The sequence below is a fragment of the Dendropsophus ebraccatus genome, chromosome 3, assembly GCF_027789765.1.
Source record: "Dendropsophus ebraccatus isolate aDenEbr1 chromosome 3, aDenEbr1.pat, whole genome shotgun sequence".
Classification (NCBI taxonomy): domain Eukaryota; kingdom Metazoa; phylum Chordata; class Amphibia; order Anura; family Hylidae; genus Dendropsophus; species Dendropsophus ebraccatus.
In genome coordinates, this window is record NC_091456.1 from 69464310 (window position 1) to 69487329 (window position 23020).

A 23020-nucleotide genomic window follows, 5' to 3' on the forward strand; every position below is an offset into this window, starting at 1 on the left:
GGAGTCACAGTTGCTCTGACATGTCAAAAGTTTTTCTAAATGAAACTTGGGACACTTTAACTTATCCAAGTAATCCAGACTGTGTTATAACTTCCAAAATCTAAGTCAACAGTAGATGTGATATAAAGCAGGTTTGCAGTTTACATTATTATTTTTTGTGTGTGTGTTGTTATGCTGTAAAACAAAGCTATACCTATCTGAAATCCAGATCCAGTCTCCTGAAGGCAGAGTAAAGAGAGTCACTGCTCAATGCGTCTATCAATCAAATGACTGCCTTCTGTGTGAGCATGCCAAAGATACTTGTGTTCTTCACTGTGTGAAAAAGAAGTCATCTGCTTGTACCAAATGTCCACTACATTTTAGATAGGTAGTACCACACCCTTTACCGTTTTTTAAAAAAAATACTTTTGAAATATAATGATTGCATTTGTTACTGATAATAGATTTCTTAACTGTTTAATTAATAGATAATTGCATTTAGAGAGGTATTCTGGGTTCACAAAATGTCTAATATGTGGCTGGAGAAAAAAAAAAAGATACCTATCACAGTCCCCCTTAGCTCAAATAACAGTTACTTCTTGCTGGTTGGTGATCAGATACTATTTCATGTAATAAAATGCAAATTAATTATTTAAAAATCATATAATGTGATTCTTTTTCACACGATTGAAGTGTACCTATGATAAAAAAAAATTCTTTGTAGGTAGGAAACCTTTCAAAATTGGCAGTGTATCAAATACTTATTTTCTCCACTGTTTAGGTACTGCAAGTTATTTCTCATAGAAGTCTCCCAGGAGGACTACAAAAGTGTTGAAAAATAATTAAACTTTTTTTTATATAAATAAATCCATAATAAAAGTTTAAATAGCCATTCTTTTGAAAGCACATAGTGGGTATTGAGACAAGTCCACAATATTTGGCAATTATTTTATTTTTTTTTTTACTTTTTTTAATGAAACATATTCAAGTTTTAATTTGATAATGGGCACAAAGTCCAGACGTTCAGCTTTCATTTGAGGGTATCCACATTAATATTGGATGAAGGGTTTAACCCTTAGAGGACTGGGCCTTGTGCTTAAAAGGCCATAGCACTTGCATTTTTTCACTAATAGTACTTTGCAATGACAGGCTGAATTTTTGCATAAAGTACACCTCGAAACCAGAAAAAATTATATGTGTTGTGAAATTGAAAAAAAACACGCATTTCTTTTATTTGTTTTTTGGGGTTTTTTTTACGCCATTCGCCCTGGCAGCATAGATTGATGAGATAGGCACTTCGATTGCTTCCGGCTGCTGCAGCCGGAAGCAATCGAGTGCCAAGCCGGGATCAGCGCCATTACGGCGCTGAGCCCGGCAGGAGGAGGATGTGGGGATCTCTCCTCCAGGACAACGTCCCCACCACCCCACTAGACACCAGGGATGGCTGCATTCAAGTAATCAGATGCAGCTGTCAACTTTGACAGCTGCATCCGATTACTTTATTAGTGGGCATGGCGATCGGTTAAGCAGGTAAAAGGCCTGGAGTTGATGTAAGGTGTGGTGTTGCATTTAGAAGATTTTACAGTGAAGAAAACATGAGGTCAGAGGTGAAGGTGAAACAGGCCATCCTAAAAGGGGAACTCCAGGTAGAAGTTAAAAAATGAAACTTCTGCAGAAGCATAAAGCATTACTTACCCATCTATTCCAGTTTTGAAACTACCAAAAATCCATTTGTTTTTGGGGGGGGGAGGGGGGTGTTGCTTTGTATTGTGTTTCTGCACTGCTCTGGTTGAGCAGTTGTACACAGTACTACAGGTTCCAGAATGCAATGCTTTCCCTCAGCTGTTCATCACAGTCCTCCACCCTGCCCATTCCCCGCCCAAATCTGTTGCAGAACATCTAGGCTGTGTTCACACATTGCAGTTTCATTGTCATACTGAATTATTTGCAGTACTTTATCATTTTATTGTTGTCCCACCCACACAGCACACTGTATTCTCTACCTGTAAGGCTGATATTGGAATAGAGTAAAGAACTTTTTGATTTTTTTTTTATTCATTTGCACGCACATAATATGATCAAGCATTTATCTTTGAAGTAGAGACCTACAATAGGGCTCTGATCCTCTCTGCTGTTTAGCATCATTTACTTGTGTTACTGCCTCCTTTTTGTGAATACGCTGCAGTACTGCAATGACACTCTAACATGTGTGAACACAGCCCTAATTTCATTGCACACTTCTGCACAATCAGCTAAATCAGTGCAACACCTGTTTCTGGCTGGTCAGAGATGATGAATCACTCAGGGGATTGGGAGATGCAGCCAAGCCTCCTGTGACATTCACCCCCTGCCCCCTGTCTGCATCATCAGCCTGATCTCAGCAAACGCACACAATGTGAGACAGAGGCATGGAAGATTTGTCTCCTAAGGTGGGAGAGCAGTGGGAGCAGGTGACAATGTGGATTTGCACGGAGGCCATTTTTCTTCACTTTCTGGATTTCAAACAGCTACCAGTGAGGCAGAACCGCACAGATATGGTAATACATCATATAGACACATCTATATAACTTTTAATGTACTTTTAATAGAAAACAAGTTTTCCTTATCCGGAGTTCCCCTTTAACCCTTTAAGGACATGGCCCATTTTCGTTTTTACGTTTTCGGTTTTTCCTCCTTGTGTTTAAAAGGTCATAGCACTTGCATTTTTCCACCTAGAAACCCACATGACCCCTTATTTTTTGCGTCACTAATTGTACTTTGCAATTACAGGCTGAATTTTTGCATAAAGTACACTGCGAAACCAGAAAAAAATTCAAAGTGTGGTGAAATTGAAAAAAAAACGCATTTCTTTTATTTGGGGGAAATGTGTTTTTACGCCATTCGCCCTGGGGTAAAACTGACTTGTTATGCATGTTCCTCAAGTCGTTACGATTAAAACGATATATAACATGTATAACTTATATTGTATCTGATGGCCTGTAAAAAATTCAAACCGTTGTTAACCAATATACGTTCCTTAAAATCGCTCCATTCCCAGGCTTATAGCGCTTTTATCCTTTGGTCTATGGGGCTGTGCGAGGTGTAATTTTTTGCGCCATGATGTGATCTTTCTATCGGTACCTTGATTGCGCATATAGGTCTTTTTGATCGCTTTTTATTACATTTTTTCTGGATTTGATGCGACCAAAAATGCGCAATTTTGCACTTTGGGATTTTTTTGCGCTGACGCCGTTTACCGTACGAGATCAGGAATGTGATTGATTAATAGTTCGGGCGATTACGCACGCGGCGATACCAAACATGTTTATTTATTTATTTATTTGTTTACTTTTATTTAAAACCTGGGAAAAGGGGGGTGATTCAGACTTTTATTAGGGGAGGGGGCTTTTTACTATTAACAACACTTTATTTATTTTTTTTTACACATATACTAGAAGCCTCCCTAGGGGACTTCTAGTATATACACTGTGATCTCTCATTGAGATCTCTGCAGCATAGATATGCTGCAGAGATCCATGAGATCGGCACTCGTTTGCTTTCGGCTGCTGCAGCCGAAAACGAACGAGTGCCGAGCCGAGGACGGTGCCATCTTGGACGCGTCCCCGGCCGGCATCAGTAACGGAGATCGCTCCTCCGGGACAAGGTCCCGGAGGAGCGATCTCCCCCACTAGACACCAGGGAAACGTTGCCTCCGGTAATCGGAGGCAGCTGTCAACTTTGACAGCTGCCTCCGATTAGCTAATTAGCGGGCACGGCGATCAGACCGTGCCCGCTAATAGCAGCGGTCCCGGGCTACTCGCGGCACCCGGGATCGCGGCACTTCAAAGCGGGGCCGCCGCGCGGCCCCGCTTTGAAGTGCAAGTGCGGACATATGACGTACCGGTACGTCATATGTCCTTAAGAGGTTAAAGTGGTTGTCCAGGTTTTTCCAATAAACTAGCATTGCACTGACTTCTGTGGGTGTTGTATATTCTACATACACTTTTATTTTTTATTTAGAGCGCTTATTGTGTTCTCAGGCTGATTCACATGACCACTCTGCCTGTGTTTTCTTCCTGTAATATCACGTTCCCTTTTTGTTTCCTGTTCCGGACAGTGAGGGAACAGTAAGTAGGAGGAGCTAACATCTGAGCCCAGTAGAAACTGCATGACATGGGGGAGACCATGATGCAAACAACCTCCAACTCCAGACTACACGGATTATGGGGCGCAGGTCCAACTTGAGATCGAGGCACAGTGAGTAATAAAAATATATATTTTATTGTGGAGACTCAACGCGTTTCGGAACCGCACCGGTTCCTTTCTCAAGAGTCATGATACTGATAAAACAGAACAGCACTATATATCACAAACCAAGATGACATTAAAAGGGGAGGAGGACTCAGACCCTCCCACTTCAATCAACACAGACACCTGTAACACCAATAAAGAAAGGCATATGGCTATATACTACATTGCATTAAAATACAATAATATATAAGAAGAGTATATAAAAAAAAATAATAATATGTGTAGAAAATGTATAAAAAAAAAAAATGTATAAAAAAAAAAAAATTAAATTTTTTTTTTTTTTTTATTTCTTTTATTCTTTTTTAAAAAAAAAATTAAAAAAAAAAAAAAAAAAAAATTATATATTTATATATATATATTTAAAAATAAGTATATAAAGTAAAAAAATTATACCTTCGTATTTTCTAGTGTCTCATTTAAGCCATCTGGTGACAAAGAGCAAAGTTTAAAAATCCAGTATGATTCCCTATTAGTGAGCTGCTTGTATCTATTGGGAACATTCTCTCCTATACGTTCCAAAATAGTGAGTCTCAAACTACTAGGGTCAGAATTATGCTTAAGAAAAAAGTGTCGAGAGACACTATGCAATAAAAATGAATTTTTAATATTAGCTCGATGCTTGTTCATGCGGCACCGCACCGTCTGAATGGTGCGTCCCACATACTGCAGGTGACATGGGCATTCTAGGAGATAAATAACATACTGTGATGAACAAGAATACATTTCACGGACAAAAAATATCTCATTGGTGACTATAGAGGTAAATGTTGATGCTGGGGTATCTGTTATCCAATTGCAGCATAAGCACCTCGCTACATTGCAGCGTACGGTGCCCACAGATCTAGTTTTTGTATTATTATTTTTGTTTGTATTATTACTATTTTCCATATCTGAAGTCATTTTACGGAGTTTGCTAGGTGCTAGATGGCTACGTAATGTTTTAGTTCTACGGAAAATAACATTAGGTTGTTTGGGAAGAATTGATTTTAGAATAGGATCACTGAGAATAATACCCCAATGTTTCGTTAAGACCCTTTTAATTTCCTGTGTACCACAATTATATTCTGTAACCATAGAAATGCCATATTTATTGAGATCTTCAGAAGTAGTTTCATGTTTGTGGTTATTAGTCATCTTATCTAAAATCTTTTTTTGTGTGGTACATTTATTTTTACTGTAAGCATTGGATAGTAATCGTTTGGGATAGCCTTTGTTGGTGAAACGATCATATAAAATATTTGATTGTTCCTGGTAATCAGTATCCAAAGTACAATTTTTTCTTATACGTTGGTATTGCCCGTATGGTATATTTTTTATCCAATTCGGAAGATGGCAACTCTTATAATCTAGGAAGCTGTTAACGTCCACTTTTTTAAAAAAATTAGAGGTGATGATACTGTTAGATGGGATATCTTTCTTAATTAAAAGATCCAAAAACTCTATACTAGTGTCACTATAGTTAAGGGTAAATTTAATGCCCCATTCATTCTGGTTTAGAAGATGCACAAACAGAAGCGCATCATCATTAGTCCCCGTCCACACCATGAATAAATCGTCGATATAACGACGGTAAAAAAACACAAATTTACTGTACAATTCAGAGACTTGGGACTGTGCGATGAGCTCTGCCTCAAAACGACCCATGAAAAGGTTGGCAAAACTTGGGGAGAAACGAGAGCCCATCGCACAGCCCTTTATTTGACGAAATATATCATCTTCAAAAGAAAAAGCATTATGTTCCAAAATAAAACGTATACCCTGTAGTATAAAAGTGGACTGAGCTGACGGTAAAGAAATCATTGGTGAGATAATATTGTGTAGAATTTAAACCTAATTCAATGTCAATGTTGGAATAGAGTGCTCCTACATCTAAAGTGATAAAGGAAAAATTAGAAGGTAAAGAAAGTGACTGTAATTCAGTAATCAATTGTGAAGAATCTTTAAGAAAAGACGGTAGTGCCCAAACATATTTTTGAAGAAATAAATCAATATAATGGGAAAGATTAGATGTGAGGGATCCCACCCCCGAAATAATAGGTCTCCCTGGTGGTTTCTTCTCACATTTGTGCACTTTAGGAAGATAATAAAAATAAGGAAAATTAGTATTAATAATAGACAAAAAATCTTTCTCATTTTTGTTCAGAAAACCTTCATTCATCGCTTCTTGAATTAGAATATTGTAAGCAATAGTGTATTCATGGTTAGGATTAGTATCTAATTTAATATAATAATCAGTATCAGATAATATTCTGTATGCCTCCTCCAGATAATCCGTCCTGTTCAAAAGAACAGTGCCCCCCCCCCTTATCAGCCGGGCGTATTACTAATTGAGTATTGGATCTCAGAGAGTCTAAAGCATTTCTCTCACCTCTTGTTAGATTATCCCTATGAGTATCATTGTAAACTGTGCTATTAATATCTCGTAGCTCATTAAGAACTAGTGATTGGAAAGTTTCAATAAAGTGACCCTTACTGTGTGCTGGATAAAAATTGGATTTATTTTTAACCGGGACATGGTGGTATATATCAGGCGGGGCATCAACACTACCACTAGAGAGAGTGGGCAGTAGATCATCAGATTCTTTTAATTTAAAATGCCGCTTGAGAGTCAATTTGCGTATAAACTCATTTATATCCCAAAAAAATTTAAAATTATCGGGATATGACACTGGACAAAAAGAAAGACCCTTACTAAGTAAGCTAATTTCGTTAGACCAGGAGACCAGGAGTTGATAGCTATGTTGTGGGGGTACAGAGATTTTCCATGTTGTGGGGGGCAAAGAGTTAGCCATGTTGATTTAAAGTGTTGGGGTCCTAGGATAACAGCTATGTGTATGTCCCCCAATGTCTGCATGGATTTTATCCCACTCTCCAAATCATTGTGAGCTCCATTGGGGACAGTGACCAAGATGAGTGACCACAAGCTCTGTACAGCACTGCAGAATTGGTTGAAACAATAGAAATAAAGGAACAGTTGCCCATAGCAACCAGTCAGATTCTAGGTTTCATTTTTAGAAGCCGTTTTTAAAATGAAAAAAGTAATCTGATTGGTTGCTATTGGCAACTGCACCACTGTTCCTCTGCACAGGCTTTAATAAAGCTCCCCCTATATTGTTATTATTGTATTGTAAAGATATACAGTGTTAGGGCAGTGCTGCTGCTGTCTGTAATATGGAGAGGAGAGAGGAGACTTTACCTCATGTCACTCACCAGTCTATCTATTTCTTGCTGAGGTAACAGAATCCTGGCTCATTGGAACCCTGTCCACCTGTAAGATGGCTACTGTAGTGTATATGTAATCCAGGACTACAACTCCTAACATGTACATGTGTGCTGGGGTTTGTAGTCTTACAACAGATAAAAGATTAAAAAAAGAAAAGAAAACTAGTTTATTTGATAATATAATTGTCAGACACTGAACCACCATACTGCTCAAAAAACAGACATCTCCCTGCCTATAGGTAGAGTAGGCGGGGCTAGATTTAGAGAGGAGGGGGTGGAGCTACAGGCTTGCAGAGCTGTGATGTCACTGCTGACCCCTGTGACCTGGAGAGGATGCTGGGGGACACAGAGAAGAAGAAAGGTTAAAGAAAACAACTAGGAAAAATGGACAGATTACAAATTATTCTCTTTTCTAATAAGAAAGAAATGTTAGACAACCTCTTTAAGCTGCAAAAACAGAGAAAACCCATCTGAGAAATCGCTACAATATTAGGACTGGCAAAATCTACAGTTTGGTACATCCTGAGGATGGTGAACTCATCAATGCAATTTGGAATGGAATTTGTTTGGCGCGAACACCCCTTCTGGAACACCGTCCACGTTCCCATGTGCTTTATCGGAATGGAAAAAACTCCTGAAGAATCAAGCTTTTTTTCAATGCTACGCGTTTCAAAGGTGCAATCCCCTCTTCATCAGGCATGGTATAGGTAACAAATAACAATGTTATATTAATATTATAGTAATATTAAAACAGTGCTTCCTGTCATCAGGTGTCCTCTGGGAATTTGGTCGGTGTTCCAGAAGGGGTGTTTGCGCCAAACAAATGCCACCAACTTCTTCCCTGTACTGCTACTGAAAATAGAGAATGACAATGGAGAAAAAAAATTAAGGAGATTAGATCCCATTATTGTATGAGTGTAATCTCTGGAGCTGTGTGTGAGGGACTAATTACTATACAGGTCAGTGGAGGGAGACACTAGAACAGAGCTGTAGTAACTAGGAAGTTACAAAAGACCAGACTGCAATGCACTCCTGGGAAATACAGCGGAATCCTGGTCACACTGGTCCCCACTGATAGAGAGCAGATACCAGAACTGCAGAAGGATGAAGAAATAGGTTTAAAAGGATACAGATTACACTGCAGAGCTGCTGTATTACAGGGAAAGTGTTACTATAGGGGTGTAGATTACTCCACTTTTTTCCATTTGTGGGACAAACCTTAAAAGCATATAAAATCTGTAAATATATTTAGCTCTGCTTATTTTTTTTTTCTTCTTGAAATTATTTGGGAGAAAAAAACCCAAAATGTCAACTCTAGAACATGCATTGTGCTAATATGTGGGCACGGCCTTTTACTACATTAGGTGCATAATACTCCATGTGTAAATCCAACCTAATAGGTCTTGTCCCATTGAGACAGCAGCCTTTATATTGTAGCTCCCATTACTGTTACCCCTAGGGAACAGCTCTACCCTAAATCAAAATTTTGCCTTGCTTTCCAGCTATGAGTAAAGAAGGACACTGCTATCATGTTACAATCTTTTGCATTTTCAAACATACATCCTACAAAAACCCCATACCCATATTCCTCCCCTGTTGTTCTTTTTTGATCCATTTTAATCTGGGGGCTAACAATGTTGAGTTATTACTCTAGAAGCATCCAGTATGGAACCCTTGCCTATGTGAATAATGTTTCCACCTATTCATCTTATGTGGACAAAGAGAACAAAGAGTGAGATCACCAATGGTCAAGACGGGGAGAAGGTACAAACTGCAGCATCCATGTTACATCCAAGTCCATGAGTGCCGCTAACTACATTGCATTGAGCCTTTCCCATACATTTTACTGAATAATTACATTGTATTAATGTTTATTTAAAACCATATGGCATCCAAAGCTTGTCTCCCAGTAATGTCAATCTAATTAAACTGAATAAAATCGGGGCTTTTGTTTGTAAAATAAATAGCCCTTTAAAATTCAAATAAGGTTTTTCAATCTCTCCCCATTTATGTGAAATGTTCAAGGATCAGAGAAAAACTGAAAAAAAAATTCTGTGACCATTGTCTTGCTACAAACAATTGCTAAAGCCTCTGTACAGGCAGTGTAAGCAAGCAGTATCAAATCATGTAATTATGTTGCAGGAGAAGTACAGGAACATGACATCACCTGTTATTATGTGCTCTTTGAATGACTTTCGGGAAGGCATGCCTTTAGACAGAAGCAAGCACACAATACTCATTTCATTCATGTCTCTTCAACATGTCATCAAAGACTGTGCAAAATGCGGATAATTATGGCTCAGCGATTACCCAACACAAGGCACTGAAAGAAATTCACTCCATCGTTTTCTAAAAATACAGACCATAATACCATCCCTTACTAATACTAATGTACTTTAGGGAAACACACAAGGCTTGCTTCTATAATTCAGCTTCCGTTGGCTTATGTTAACCTCTATTTATTCTGACATAATTTCTACTGATGTCCATTGATACAGATTTATAAAAAGTAGAAATGTGGAGACTGTGTCATAGCATTAACTAAAATATTGATATTGGATATTGATATGGACTCCACAGATATATGAAAACTATTGCTATAATACTATGGAATTATGATTTATAATCGTCTGTCATTAAATCTTTGTGGGTAAAGCCAGTCAACATTATTTCTATGACATAAAATATTTATCCTCCATCGGATTAAAGTGGATCATTCACTTTAGAACAATGCTGCATTGTCCTTGGGCTGCTGTGTAGAAGTTATTACATGCTGGAAAAAAGTCATGAGAGTGAAGGTGTTGGATCATTGTGCATTCAAAAACCTATGGACAGACATTTAATAACCATGAACTGAATAGAGTTGTAACTACTGTTATGGCATTTTGCAAGATTTTACTTTTCTGTTAAAAATAAATAAATAAATAAAGTAATATACAGTGGCCCCTTGAGTTACAATCTTTGGTTCCAGGACGACCATTGTATGTTGAATTCATTGTATCTTGAGACCAAAACTCCATGGAAAACTGGTAATTGGCTCTAAAAACTCCAAATTTTTATTTCAAAATGAGAAAAAAATTAAGATTTAGGCCCTGCTTCTAGTTGGAGCCCATAGTAATCAGAACTGATTGATAAATGCAGTACATATCTACTGCATTGAACTCTATGAGAGATCAGTGAAGTTATTATAGAAGTCCCCCAGGACTTTTTCCCAGCATATTATATGGAAAAATTAAGTCTGACATTGCAAAGTACAATTGGTGTTGCAGTAAGAGCTCATGTGGGTCTGTAGGTGAAAAAATGCAAGTGCTAAGGCCTTTTAAATACAAGGAGATAAAAAACAAAAGTGCAAAAATGAAAATTGGCCTGGTTATCAATGGGCTAAATGATCCAAATGGCACCCTCATTTTTTCTATAGCAGTTTTGCAATTTTAAGTATCTATATTAACCACATTTGCAGCGAGCTGTTGCACGTTTCTGTTGTTAAGTATGTAAATAAACATGTAGGTACAACCAACTGTTCCATGTGCCTTCAGTAACTGCCCTTTGACCACTGCATTTACAGAAAATTGTGATTAGATTTTTTTTTAAAGTACCAAAATAAAAGACTACAAAAAGCCCACCATACTATATACCATAACATATCATTGATGATATCACTGACAGTCAGATAAGAAGTAAAACAATACAAATACTGTTTATGAAAGTAATAAAATGCAAACTCCATAAACATGAACAGTCCATTTACATACAGGCAGTAGCGAAATTTGATGGGGGGCAGGGGGGGCGGCCGCCCCCGGGCCCACTCTGGCAGGGGCCCACTCAGATCGCTATTGAATTTTCTCTCCCTAAGTCTATTCCTGAAGATACAGACTGCCTGTGCAGTCTGTATCTTATGCTTTTACCTAATCCAGTATAGCGGAGAAGTACGGCCGGGGGCGGCCATCTTGATGACGTCACAGTGGTGCGTTCCAACGCTGGAACGCAAGGGACGTAATCAAGATGGCGCCCGGCTTTACTGCACCGCTACAGAGGACTGGGTAAAGTATAAGATACAGACTGCAAAGGCAGTCTGTATCTTCATGAAGTTTATTTCTGAAGATACAGACTGCCTGTGCAGTCTGTATCTTATACTTTACCCAGTCCTCTGTAGCGGTGCAGTAAAGCCGGGCGCCATCTTGATGACGTCCCTTGCGTTCCAGCGCTGGAACGCACCACTGACGTCATCAAGATGGCCGCCCCCGGCCTTACTGCTCCGCTCCGCTCCGCTACACAGCTATAGGTAAAAGCATAAGATACAGACTGCACAGGCAGTCTGTATCTTTAGGAATAGACTAGAGCTGGACATGTGGACGCAGGGGGAGCTGGACATGTGGACGCAGGGGGAGCTGGACATGTGGACGCAGGGGGAGCTGGACATGTGGACGCAGGGGGAGCTGGACATGTGGACGCAGGGGGAGCTGGACATGTGGAAACAGGGGGAGCTGGACATGTGGACACAGGGGGAGCTGGACATGTGGACACAGGGGGAGCTGGACATGTAGAAACAGGGGGAGCTGGACATGTGGACATAGGGGGAGCTGGTAAAGAGGGGGAGCTGGACATGTGGACGCAGGGGGAGCTGGACATGTGGACGCAGGGGGAGCTGGACATGTGGACGCAGGGGGAGCTGGACATGTGGACACAGGGGGAGCTGGACATGTGGACACAGGGGGAGCTGGACATGTGGAAACAGGGGGAGCTGGACATGTGGACATAGGGGGAGCTGGACATGTGGAAACAGGGGAAGCTGGACATGTGGAAACAGGGGGAGCTGGACATGTGGACATAGGGGGAGCTGGACATGTGGACACAGGGGGAGCTGGTAAAGAGGGGGAGCTGGTAAAGAGGGGGAGCTGGACATGTAGAAACGGGGAGCTGGACATGTAGAAACAGGGGGAGCTGGACATGTGGACACAGGGGGAGCTGGACATGTGGACACAGGGGGAGCTGGACATGTAGAAACAGGGGGAGCTGGACATGTGGACATAGGGGGAGCTGGACATGTGGACACAGGGGGAGCTGGACATGTGGAAACAGGGGGAGCTGGACATGTGGAAACAGGGGGAGCTGGACATGTGGACGCAGGGGGAGCTGGACATGTGGACGCAGGGGGAGCTGGACATGTGGACGCAGGGGGAGCTGGACATGTGGACACAGGGGGAGCTGGACATGTGGAAACAGGGGGAGCTGGACATGTGGACGCAGGGGGAGCTGGACATGTGGAAACAGGGGGAGCTGGACATGTGGACATAGGGGGAGCTGGACATGTGGAAACAGGGGGAGCTGGACATGTGGAAACAGGGGGAGCTGGACATGTGGAAACAGGGGGAGCTGGACATGTGGACATAGGGGGAGCTGGACATGTGGACACAGGGGGAGCTGGTAAAGAGGGGGAGCTGGACATGTAGAAACGGGGAGCTGGACATGTAGAAACAGGGGGAGCTGGACATGTGGACACAGGGGGAGCTGGACATGTGGACACAGGGGGAGCTGGACATGTGGACACAGGGGGAGCTGGACATGTGGACACAGGGGGAGCTGGACATGTGGAAACAGGGGGAGCTGGACATGTGGAAACAAGGGGAGCTGGACATGTGGACACAGGGGGAGCTGGACATGTGGACACAGGGGGAGCTGGACATGTGGACACAGGGGGAGCTGGACATGTAGAAACAGGGGGAGCTGGACATGTGGAAACGGGGAGCTGGACATGTGGAAACAGGGGGAGCTGGACATGTGGAAACAGGGGGAGCTGGACATGTGGAAACGGGGGGAGCTGGACATGTGGAAACAGGGGGAGCTGGACATGTGGAAACAGGGGGAGCTGGACATGTGGAAACAGGGGAGCTGGACATGTGGACACAGGGGGAGCTGGACATGTGGACACAGGGGGAGCTGGACATGTGGAAACAGGGGGAGCTGGACATGTGGAAACAGGGGGAGCTGGACATGTAGAAACAGGGGGAGCTGGACATGTGGAAACAGAGGGAGCTGGTAAACAGGGGGAGCTGGACATGTGGAAACCAGGGGGAGCTGGACATGTGGAAACCATGGGGAGCTGGACATGTGAAAACAGGGGGAGCTGGACATGTGGAAACAGAGGGAGCTGGTAAACAGGGGGAGCTGGACATGTGGAAACCAGGGGGAGCTGGACATGTGGAAACCATGGGGAGCTGGACATGTGGAAACAGGGGGAGCTGGACATGTAGAAACAGGGGGAGCTGGACATGTGGAAACAGAGGGAGCTGGTAAACAGGGGGAGCTGGACATGTGGAAACCAGGGGGAGCTGGACATGTGGAAACCATGGGGAGCTGGACATGTGGAAACCAGGGGGAGCTGGACATGTGGAAACCAGGGGGAGCTGGACATGTGGAAACCAGGGGGAGCTGGACATGTGGAAACCAGGGGGAGCTGGACATGTGGAAACCAGGGGGAGCTGGACATGTGGAAACCAGGGGGAGCTGGACATGTGGAAACCAGGGGGAGCTGGACATGTGGAAACCAGGGGGAGCTGGACATGTGGAAACCAGGGGGAGCTGGACATGTGGAAAACAGTGGTTTTCTGATTTAACCCTATTTGGCCCAGTTCTCTCTGGCAGCTTCATAGAGGAGCTGGGGGCTGATCTGGAGATCCTGGGGGAATGGGGGCAGAGGTCCGACCCCTCCACCCCAGTCTCTTACAGGATAAGGGACAAGTATGTTTAAATCAGAAAGCTGCGATTCGGATCACAGAGAGCAGGGTGCAGCAGCCTGTAGTGGCTGCCCGAGTTAGCTAGTGATTGAGCCTGCGGTACCTCCCTGTGAGTGATGCACCTGTCTTAGGCAGAATGCAAATTATCTACCTCTATGGTATATGGGTCAGTCAGTGTATAGGGAAAATAATAGTCTTTGCATAATGGATTTAACTTTTTTTTACAGTTTTAACTACAGATCTCAGGTGAACCTGTTATACTGCCCATACATCCATGACATTGGGATAGTGAGCGACTCCGATAAGAAGACACCCCTTGTAAGTCACTGTTTCATTTTATGTGTCTATATATGTAAATGTAGAAGCCTCTAACACTGCTCTTAATTCACTATGAGTAATGGAGCAGAATATACCCTTTATTATTTAGAAAGCATTGTTGTCAAGCGAGGTTCCCTTTGGGTAACATAATCGGTTGGGGGCCCACTCAGACTTGCTCGCCCCCCCTAGGCTGAACCCCTAGCTACGCCCCTGCATACAGGTATACATAAATCAGGTATACCTGATTTACATAAGATGGTGTTTAGAACCCAAGAAAATCTCTTTGCAAAATATTAGGCTTTCATTCGAATAATAAAGGGTGCCCTAGAGTAAAGAGGAAAAGAGTAGAGATGAGCGGAACTTTCAGACTTTCAGTCCGAAAGCCGCTTATTCCAGAGCGATGCCTGCGATCCCGGGAGCGTAGTTGCGCTCCCAGGAATCTGCGGGCAGGATCTTCCAGAGAATTCAAGATACATTCCCTGGAAATCCAGGGAATGTATCTTGAATTCCCTGGAAGATCATGCCTGCAGATTCCCGGGAGCGCAACTACGCTCCCAGGATTGCAGGCATCCCAGGCATTGTAATTGAGCGAAGATGCCGTCGGACCAAAAGTCCGGCGGTTCGCTCATCTGTAGAGAAGAGACTTGTAACCCGATAAAAACCTTCTCATATACCAAAATTATTGATCCTACTGTTTTACAGAGAATGCATTTAAAGCTTATATATTGTGCATGTATAGGGCAGTAGAACAGTAAAGAAAACAATACATGTTAATAGACATTTTATTAAAAAAGATAACAAAAAGTAATCTAAAATAATATATTTTACAAACATAAGAGCAATTATGTTATATAGCAATATATGCTATATAAAATTAATTTGTAATTAAAGTAACCTACATGTAGTATTTTGTAATATGAACAAAGAGGAATAAGGGGTGTATCTTGATACTCTGAGAATCCATGTAAAAGCTGTAATGGACCCCCCTTTTTATGTGGCTTATTAGGCTTCAGAGGCCCCTCAAGCACCAGGGTTTGTCTATAACTGCTACTTCTGCAGTTTCCATTGCTTTACCCCCACTGATTTTTATTTTTTCTTTACTAATGCAAGCACAAAGTCAACAAAACATGACAAATGTAGTATTCTATGCAAAATTAGGTTAGAAGAAACCGAAAGATTACTTTACCTCTTTCTGTTGTACACAGGACACTTATGGCCCTATTGCTCTGCCTGACACTACTGCAATGATAAGCCCCAATAAGTGAGACTGGCGCTGATTTGCAGAGCCTGTACAAGGCTTAATCAATCATGCGCCCGGGCCACATGAACAATCACTGGGTTGTTTGTGCGGCCTGTTAAAGGGGTTGTCCGGCGATAAAAAATTATTCACAGAATAACACACATTACAAAGTTATACAACTTTGTAATGTATGTTATGTCTGTGAATGGCCCCCTTCCCCGTGTTTCCCCCCACCCACGCTAGACCCGGAAGTGTGGTGCATTATACTCACCGCATCTCGTGTCGTCCACGGTCTCCGATCGTCAGCAGTGACGTCTTCTTCGGGAGGCCAGCGGATCTTCCCGAGTGCCGGCCACCCTCTGCAGCGTCATCCGAAGCTCAGCCGCGATTGGCTGAGCATAACTGTGCTCAGCCAATCGCGGCTGAGCTTCGGATGACGCTGCAGAGGGCGGCCAGTACTCGGGAAGATCCGCCGGGCTCCCGAAGAAGACGTCACTGCTGAGGATCGGAGACCGTGGTCGGCACGTGACAGGTAATGTATAATGCACCACACTTCCGGGTACACGGGTGGGGGTGGTGGGACACGGGGAAGGGGGCCATTCACAGACATAACATACATTACAAAGTTGTATAACTTTGTAATGTGTGTTATTCTGTGAATAATTTTTTATCGCCGGACAACCCCTTTAACTCTATCTTCTCATTTACATGGGAAGAAGGTTTCATGTTTGTCAGTCGATTGCTGACCCTTTTACTAGTGTCAATTATTGGCAGTGTGCTATCCTGCTTTATGAAAATCAGCCTGTGTAAAAGGACCCTTAGGCTATGTTTACACTATGTAAAACCAACAGCTTTATTTCATAACAATGGCCATTATTGTGCAAATAACGACTGTTGTTTCAAAATTAATGCTTCTTATTTGCACAACAATGACCGTTGTTAACATTGGGAATGTTGTGTGCTGTGTATCTCTCATGAGCTGCTTCTCATTTCTTTATCATTTTTGCCCTTATGGTATAGTCCGTAACCTGTCAAAAAGTATTCTCACATACCTAGGCATATTTAAAGAGGGCTTCATGAAGTCTACTAATGACTATGTTAACTCTATTTCCAGAATGAATTGAATGAACACTAGTAGTTATTAGTAGACTAAATATGGTCCATTGAACTCAATGGGAAATCAAGAGTTCTTTGGCATGCCTTTTTGAAATGCTACCAATGTATAATGCCAATGTGACATATCAGTACAATTAGATATTTTAGGGCTCATCACTAGACAATGTCATTTCCACAGAATATTGCTGTCTTCTTTAAGGCAGTAAGGGTCCTATTACATGGAGATATTGTCTGCCAAATCAGGCAGGTATCCCCCTGTGAATAAAGGCCCTATTACACGGGCTGACCTGGAGGAGCAAGCGTGGCCGATACGTCAGATCATCGCTCGCTTGCTCCTTGTTCCCCACTCGCTGCTGGTGGTATTACACGTGCCGCCAGCGAGCGTGTAAGAGTGGGGTGGGGGGTGCGGGGAGCTGCGGGAGGGGGCCCATAGGAGATTGCGATGGTCTTCTGCCACTGCTCCTATTACATGCAGTGATGGCCAGCAAACCGATAACGGACGATAATCACTTGGTGTAATAGGGCCTTTAAAGCCAACAATTAGCTGACAAGCAAGCAAACATCAGCTGATCATTGTCTTTCAACATGTTAAAAGATAATTTGCTGTCCACACATCTCTGTCTAATAAGAGAGGGTGGGCTGTGGCGGATTAAAGTAAAGGGTTGCAGAGACATTACTCGCAATGTTTGTGCAACCCTAGGCATGTAATTATCAAGCCGTCTAAAAGGCTCTAAAAATTAGCGCTAATCTAGCAGATCAGTGCACCCTTGCACGGTGGGTCGGGCTGTCTAATATGGCCTTTGGTCAACCCTTTTTCACAGAAAAGCAGAGAAGTTGTTGCAAACGCTGACAACAAATGGTAGATGCTCAAAGTTTATGGCTTAAAGGTATTATGCAGGATAAGAAAAAACATAGCTGCTTTCTTCCAGAAACAGCACCACTCTTGTCTCCAGTGTGTGTTTGGTTTTGCAGCTTAGTTCCATTGAATAGTCCAGTTATAATACCACACACAACGTAAAGACAGGAGTGGTGCTGTTTTTTTGGTTGTTGTTTTTTTTTGTTGGGGGGGGGAGCGATTATGTTTCTTTTAAACACATATAACCCCTTTAAAAACTATATACAAGTTTACCAGTATCACATTTATGCGAATCCATTGAGACTGTTTATCTAATCCTATTATCTTACTATAGTAAGCTTATTGACCTAAGGAAATTGTGCAGCAGACTTTTACTAAGGGCAGATCTTCACACAGATTAATTGCCATTTACTTCTATTAATCAGTCCTTTGTATTTCTGAGACTGTTGAGTAAAACCTTTTATTTTCTTGATATTCTAATGAGAAATAATCTGCATGTTGGCAAACATGAATGGCTCAAGCCCATTAAATGACACTTATCGAATTCCAATCAACACTACTTTTTGCTGTTCTAATGTGATATGTCATTTAGGGCCGTATTGCACGTGCAGCCCTTGCTTTAAAAGTGAAGTTCATACATTACCTGGCCACGCTTCCCAGTGTTCTCTCTCTGCTCCCCACAGCCTCTGGTGCAACTTCAGAGCTTGTCTGTGAAGTGACAGGCCGCTTATCCAATCCCTGACCACTGTCTTCCCGGCCAGTGATTGGCTGAAGAGCCTGTCTCTTCAGACACACACTTTGAAGCTGAACTGGACACACACTTTGAAGTTGAACTTTAGGCTAAGGGGAGCGAGGAGAAGCAAAGAGATTACTGGGGAGTTTGGAGAGGTAATGTATGAACGTTATTTTATTTACAGATTCATCAGCCATTGGCCATTACACATAATGATGCACAGTCAGCAGCCAATGGTTTTAGGCCAAAACCTAAAGACACAATTAGCTGATGATTGCTGTCAATGGCTGATCATTGTATTTATTACACAGAGTGAAGATCTGCCAAATTGGCCTGCCATAGGGCCTTTAGGCCTCATTCACACGATCCATGCCGCGTCCCCCACCGCGATCTACACCACAATTACCAGAGGAGGATCATGGCACAGATTCCACCAATAGAAGTGCAGCCCCCCTGCCGCCCAGCAGGGGCGATAACAGGAGCGCAGAAGTCAACTACTCGCCTACTCCCCTGTGCCGGTTGACTCACATGTTCATGGTCATTGGTGGAGTAGGCAAGTAGTTGTCTTCTGAGCTCCTGTCATCTCTGCTGCTGGGTGGCAGGGGGGGTCCATGCCACGATTCTTACTAGGACATGTCCTATTTTTTCGTGGTGGGGGTCGCAGCACTGATCGTGTGAATGGCTGCATTCATTTGAATGGTTCCTAAAATTGTCCGTGGACGCGGAATCTGACAATTTTACCGGACGTGTGACTGCAGCACTCATATTGTTATATATGTTTTGAAGGCATATACATAAGGACAATAAACATGATGGTTAGATGATTAAGTAGATAACATTATATGATATAATAATTAGATAATATAGTAGATAGTAAACATTTACACAAAACAAGGACAAAACCTTTAAATGAACTCAAAGTCAGCATAATAAATATATTAAGAAATGTACATCACTTCATGAAATTCAGAATTGTTACATGTGTTTTGAGCATATATAATGATAATACTTCTGGCAGTTCTTGACCTGCCATTTTCCTCTCTTTTGTACTGAAACACAATTTCTCCCCTTTGAACGGCGAGGTGGACTTTTTTTCCAGTTGGTATAGACAGCCTTCTCTCCTATGCTCCATTCCCATCTGCCATTGTTTACTCGATCATTAAGGCCTTTATAGGAAAATAAATAGAGTTTATATAAAGCTTTTATGTTGACCTGTGGTCAGTAAGTATATACACATTGCAGGATCATTTTACCATGCTTGCCCTCTATAGAAAGCTACTGCTTATTATGTATGACCCTACAGTTTATAAGACATTCCTGGCATAGGCATAAGCAGGTGGTGCTAGCTACAAAGAGACTGAGTTGGACAGGTTGAATCGGATTATACTTTAAAGGGGTTATCCAGCGGAAACCTTTTATTAAAAAAAAAACAACTGGTCTCAGAAAGGTATACATATTTGTAATTTAATTCTACTTAAAAAATCTCAAGTCTTCTCATACTTATTAGCTGCTGTATGTCCTGAGGGAAATGTTTCCTTTTCAGACAGACACAGTGCTCTCTGCTGACATCTCTGGCCGAGACAGGAACTCCCCAGAGAAGGAGAGCTTTTCTATGTTTACATGCTTAGATTTGGAAAACAAAAAGGTATGGAGACGTCAGCAGAGAGCACGGTGTCTGACTGAAAAGGAAACATCTCCTGCAGGATATACAGCAGCTAATAAGTACTGGAAGACTTGAGATTTTTTAATAGAAGTAAATTACAAATCTATATAACTTTCTGACACTAGTTTATTTAAAAGAAAAAGATTTTCGCTGGACAGCCTCTTCAATAAATCTATCTCCTGATACAACAATGGGTCCCAAAGGTCCAGCAGAAAACAGATACATTTGTGATGAGAAAAAAGTAGATGTATACATGTTCTGTACAGATGAAGCGTACATCCTTAGAATAACTTTGGTAGACCCAAGTTTAAAGCTAAAAAGAGGTACCACCATGGACCTCTTCCTTCTTGCAGGCCGAGTAGACTATAGTTTAATATGATGTTACTAGACAGATAAAAGTAAAAACATACAATAACTAACAATGCTTATAGTCAGGTTCTTACCAATCCAAAAGGATTTCCTTCCACTAAACTTCCATAGCCAGTCCATCTGTTCTTTACTGAAAATGTCTACGAGTCTAGCCTGATATCTGTGTTGAAACAAAATGAATTTTTGTTTTAGCATTCCTTTTTTAAATTATAATTTTAGCATATGTCAATTATTGGCATAATATTAACCCTTTCACGACCTGGGACCATTGATGCCCAATGCCCAGGTCATGATTTGACATCAGCTTATGGGATCATAATGATCCCATAGCTGATGTCCCTGTGTCTGCCCCCTCTCCGCTGTCCCCTGCCGCTGTTACTATCTTATAACAGTGGCAGGAGAGAGAGGGTAGAGGGCAGAGCTCACAGTCCTGCTTTACCTCCTGTCCCCCGCCAGCCGCCGTAGCTAGAAGCCGGAGGTTTCCGGTTTCTATGGCTACCATCGGGGCTCTGCAGTCAGTTCGCAGAGCCCCGATGCACAAAGGAGAGACAGTTCTCCCTCTGTAGTATCTATAGGGTTAACTCTTAGGACTGGAGCGTGGCTATCATTGATAGCCGGGACCTGCCGCGGATGACACAGGCATAGCTCCTACGCCTGTGTCATCCTCTGCAGTAAATTCACGACGCTGCAGCACTAGGCATAGGCTACAGCGACGTTAATTTATTGTGCAGTGGCGGGAGGGGGTTAAAGTGCAATACAGTTAGTTTTAATGTATCTTCCTATTAGCATGGTAAACACATATTAGTATGAGGGGATAATTTGACTTCTTAGGGAGAAAAAGTATGTAAAGTAGCTCACCTCCAGAAAGTAAATCGCTAGCTCTCTAGTGTCACCTACAAGAGGGAGTGTCCTTCAAAGTCAAAGGCTAGGCTCACACAATGTCTTTTGTGGTCGTTCGACGGACATCTTTGTGGATGCCCGACATTTGGAGGTCAAATCTACTCCCATTATTTTTAAATAATGCCCGTTATTTGACCTTAAAATGTCAGATGTCCACAAAAACGTCCGTCGAACAGCCAAAAAAGGCGTTGTGTGCTCCAATAGATTAAGAGTCCAATTAGATTAAGCGATTTTTAACGATAAACAATTGCAAATGAGAGCTTTTGGGAGCATCCTGGAGTTGTTCACCATAACACACAGAACAATAGTCATTAGTTACGATTGTTACTAAGATCATTACTACGATTGTTTTACCCCTTCTGATCCTAGAAAATTGTAATTCCACATATCGTAAGGCTAGATAACTCCACCTGATGGCTTTCAGAGAAATGTCTAGGGATTATCAACCAAACCAAAATCTCCTCTTTCTATTGGATGAGATTTGTGTGTGGTTGATAATCCATAGCCATTTTTCAAAGCTCCTTTAGAGGTTGAACACTAACTTAAAGCGCAACTATAATTTCAGTAGCCAAAAAATGAAATTCCTCAAATAAAAAGCCCTCGTGTTACCTTTTAAAAAGAGCCCTAAACTGCGTTGATAGCTTGTGCGCTCGCTGAGATATCCCCAGTTGTTTGGCTCAGAGGAATAAATGAATTTTTCTCCTGGCTGAGAGAATGTGGGCGTGGCCTATCCCTCATCTCCCTGGCTGGGTCCCTCCATTCACTGACCAGCACCTTAGCAGATGTATCACACATAGCAGGATCAGATACAGCCCCAGCATACAGTATCACAATGTAAGATTAGATACAGAGCCCCAGCAGATGGTATCACACACAATGGGATTAGATACAGTCATCTGCTCTCATAACACTGTAGGATAATGTCAGCCATGGAGGTGAGGGCACCTGCTGCAGACATCTGATAGTGAGTGTTATATGTACTATGGAAGGACTACAGCTGTGTTGTGCTGGGACTTGTAGTCCTCCCCTCAGTGACTCACCCACTCTCCCTCATGCAGTACATTGGAGTGATGGTGGCATGTCCCCCCTGGGTGAAGCACTGGATACACTTGTCCTTCCATCCAGCTCTTCCCCTGCGCTGCTCCTCACACACAACACCCTCAGCTCTGCTTAGTCACCTCTGTGAGGGGAGGGGGAGAACGTGCTGCTAGGAGGTGAGGGGAGGAGGAGGAGGAGGAGGAGGGTTTGTTTATGTCTCTCTCTGTGTCAGGGCTGTTATCTGATCCTCCTGTCAGAGTCCATACACTCAGGACCGATCTCCAGGGAGGGGGCGTGTCCAGCAGGAATGCAGAAATAAGTTAGAGCCAGACAGAGCAGTAAGGGCATAGTTAGCATTATGTATTTAAAAAAAACTGTTCATTTTAGGTTATTAATGTGTATTGCAAAAAGTCTTATCATGACCTAAGCTAACTAAAACTGAATGGTCAAAATATTTTATAGTTGCGCTTTAAATATTGAACATGAAGGTGTTCCTGCTATCTTCTGTGCAAGTTTCTTGTCAGCCTATGAGTGTAGGCTTTACCAGAAATTTGGCTTTTAA

The 23020-nt window shown here is 42.3% G+C and overlaps 1 protein-coding gene across 3 annotated transcripts in view; it reads right to left on the minus strand.

Annotated features, from left to right (window-relative positions):
- Positions 1-16442: 16442 nt before the first annotated feature.
- Positions 16443-23020, minus strand: part of FREM1 (FRAS1 related extracellular matrix 1) — a 130329-nt gene continuing 123751 nt past the window's right edge. For all 3 annotated transcript variants that reach the window (XM_069961974.1, XM_069961975.1, XM_069961976.1), the window contains 2 exons: positions 20595-20680; positions 16443-19654 (listed from right to left, as the gene is read on the minus strand). In XM_069961974.1, the coding sequence (XP_069818075.1) occupies positions 19464-19654; positions 20595-20680 (277 nt within the window). In that variant the 3' untranslated portion in view covers positions 16443-19463. The remainder of the gene's footprint in view (positions 19655-20594; positions 20681-23020) is intronic.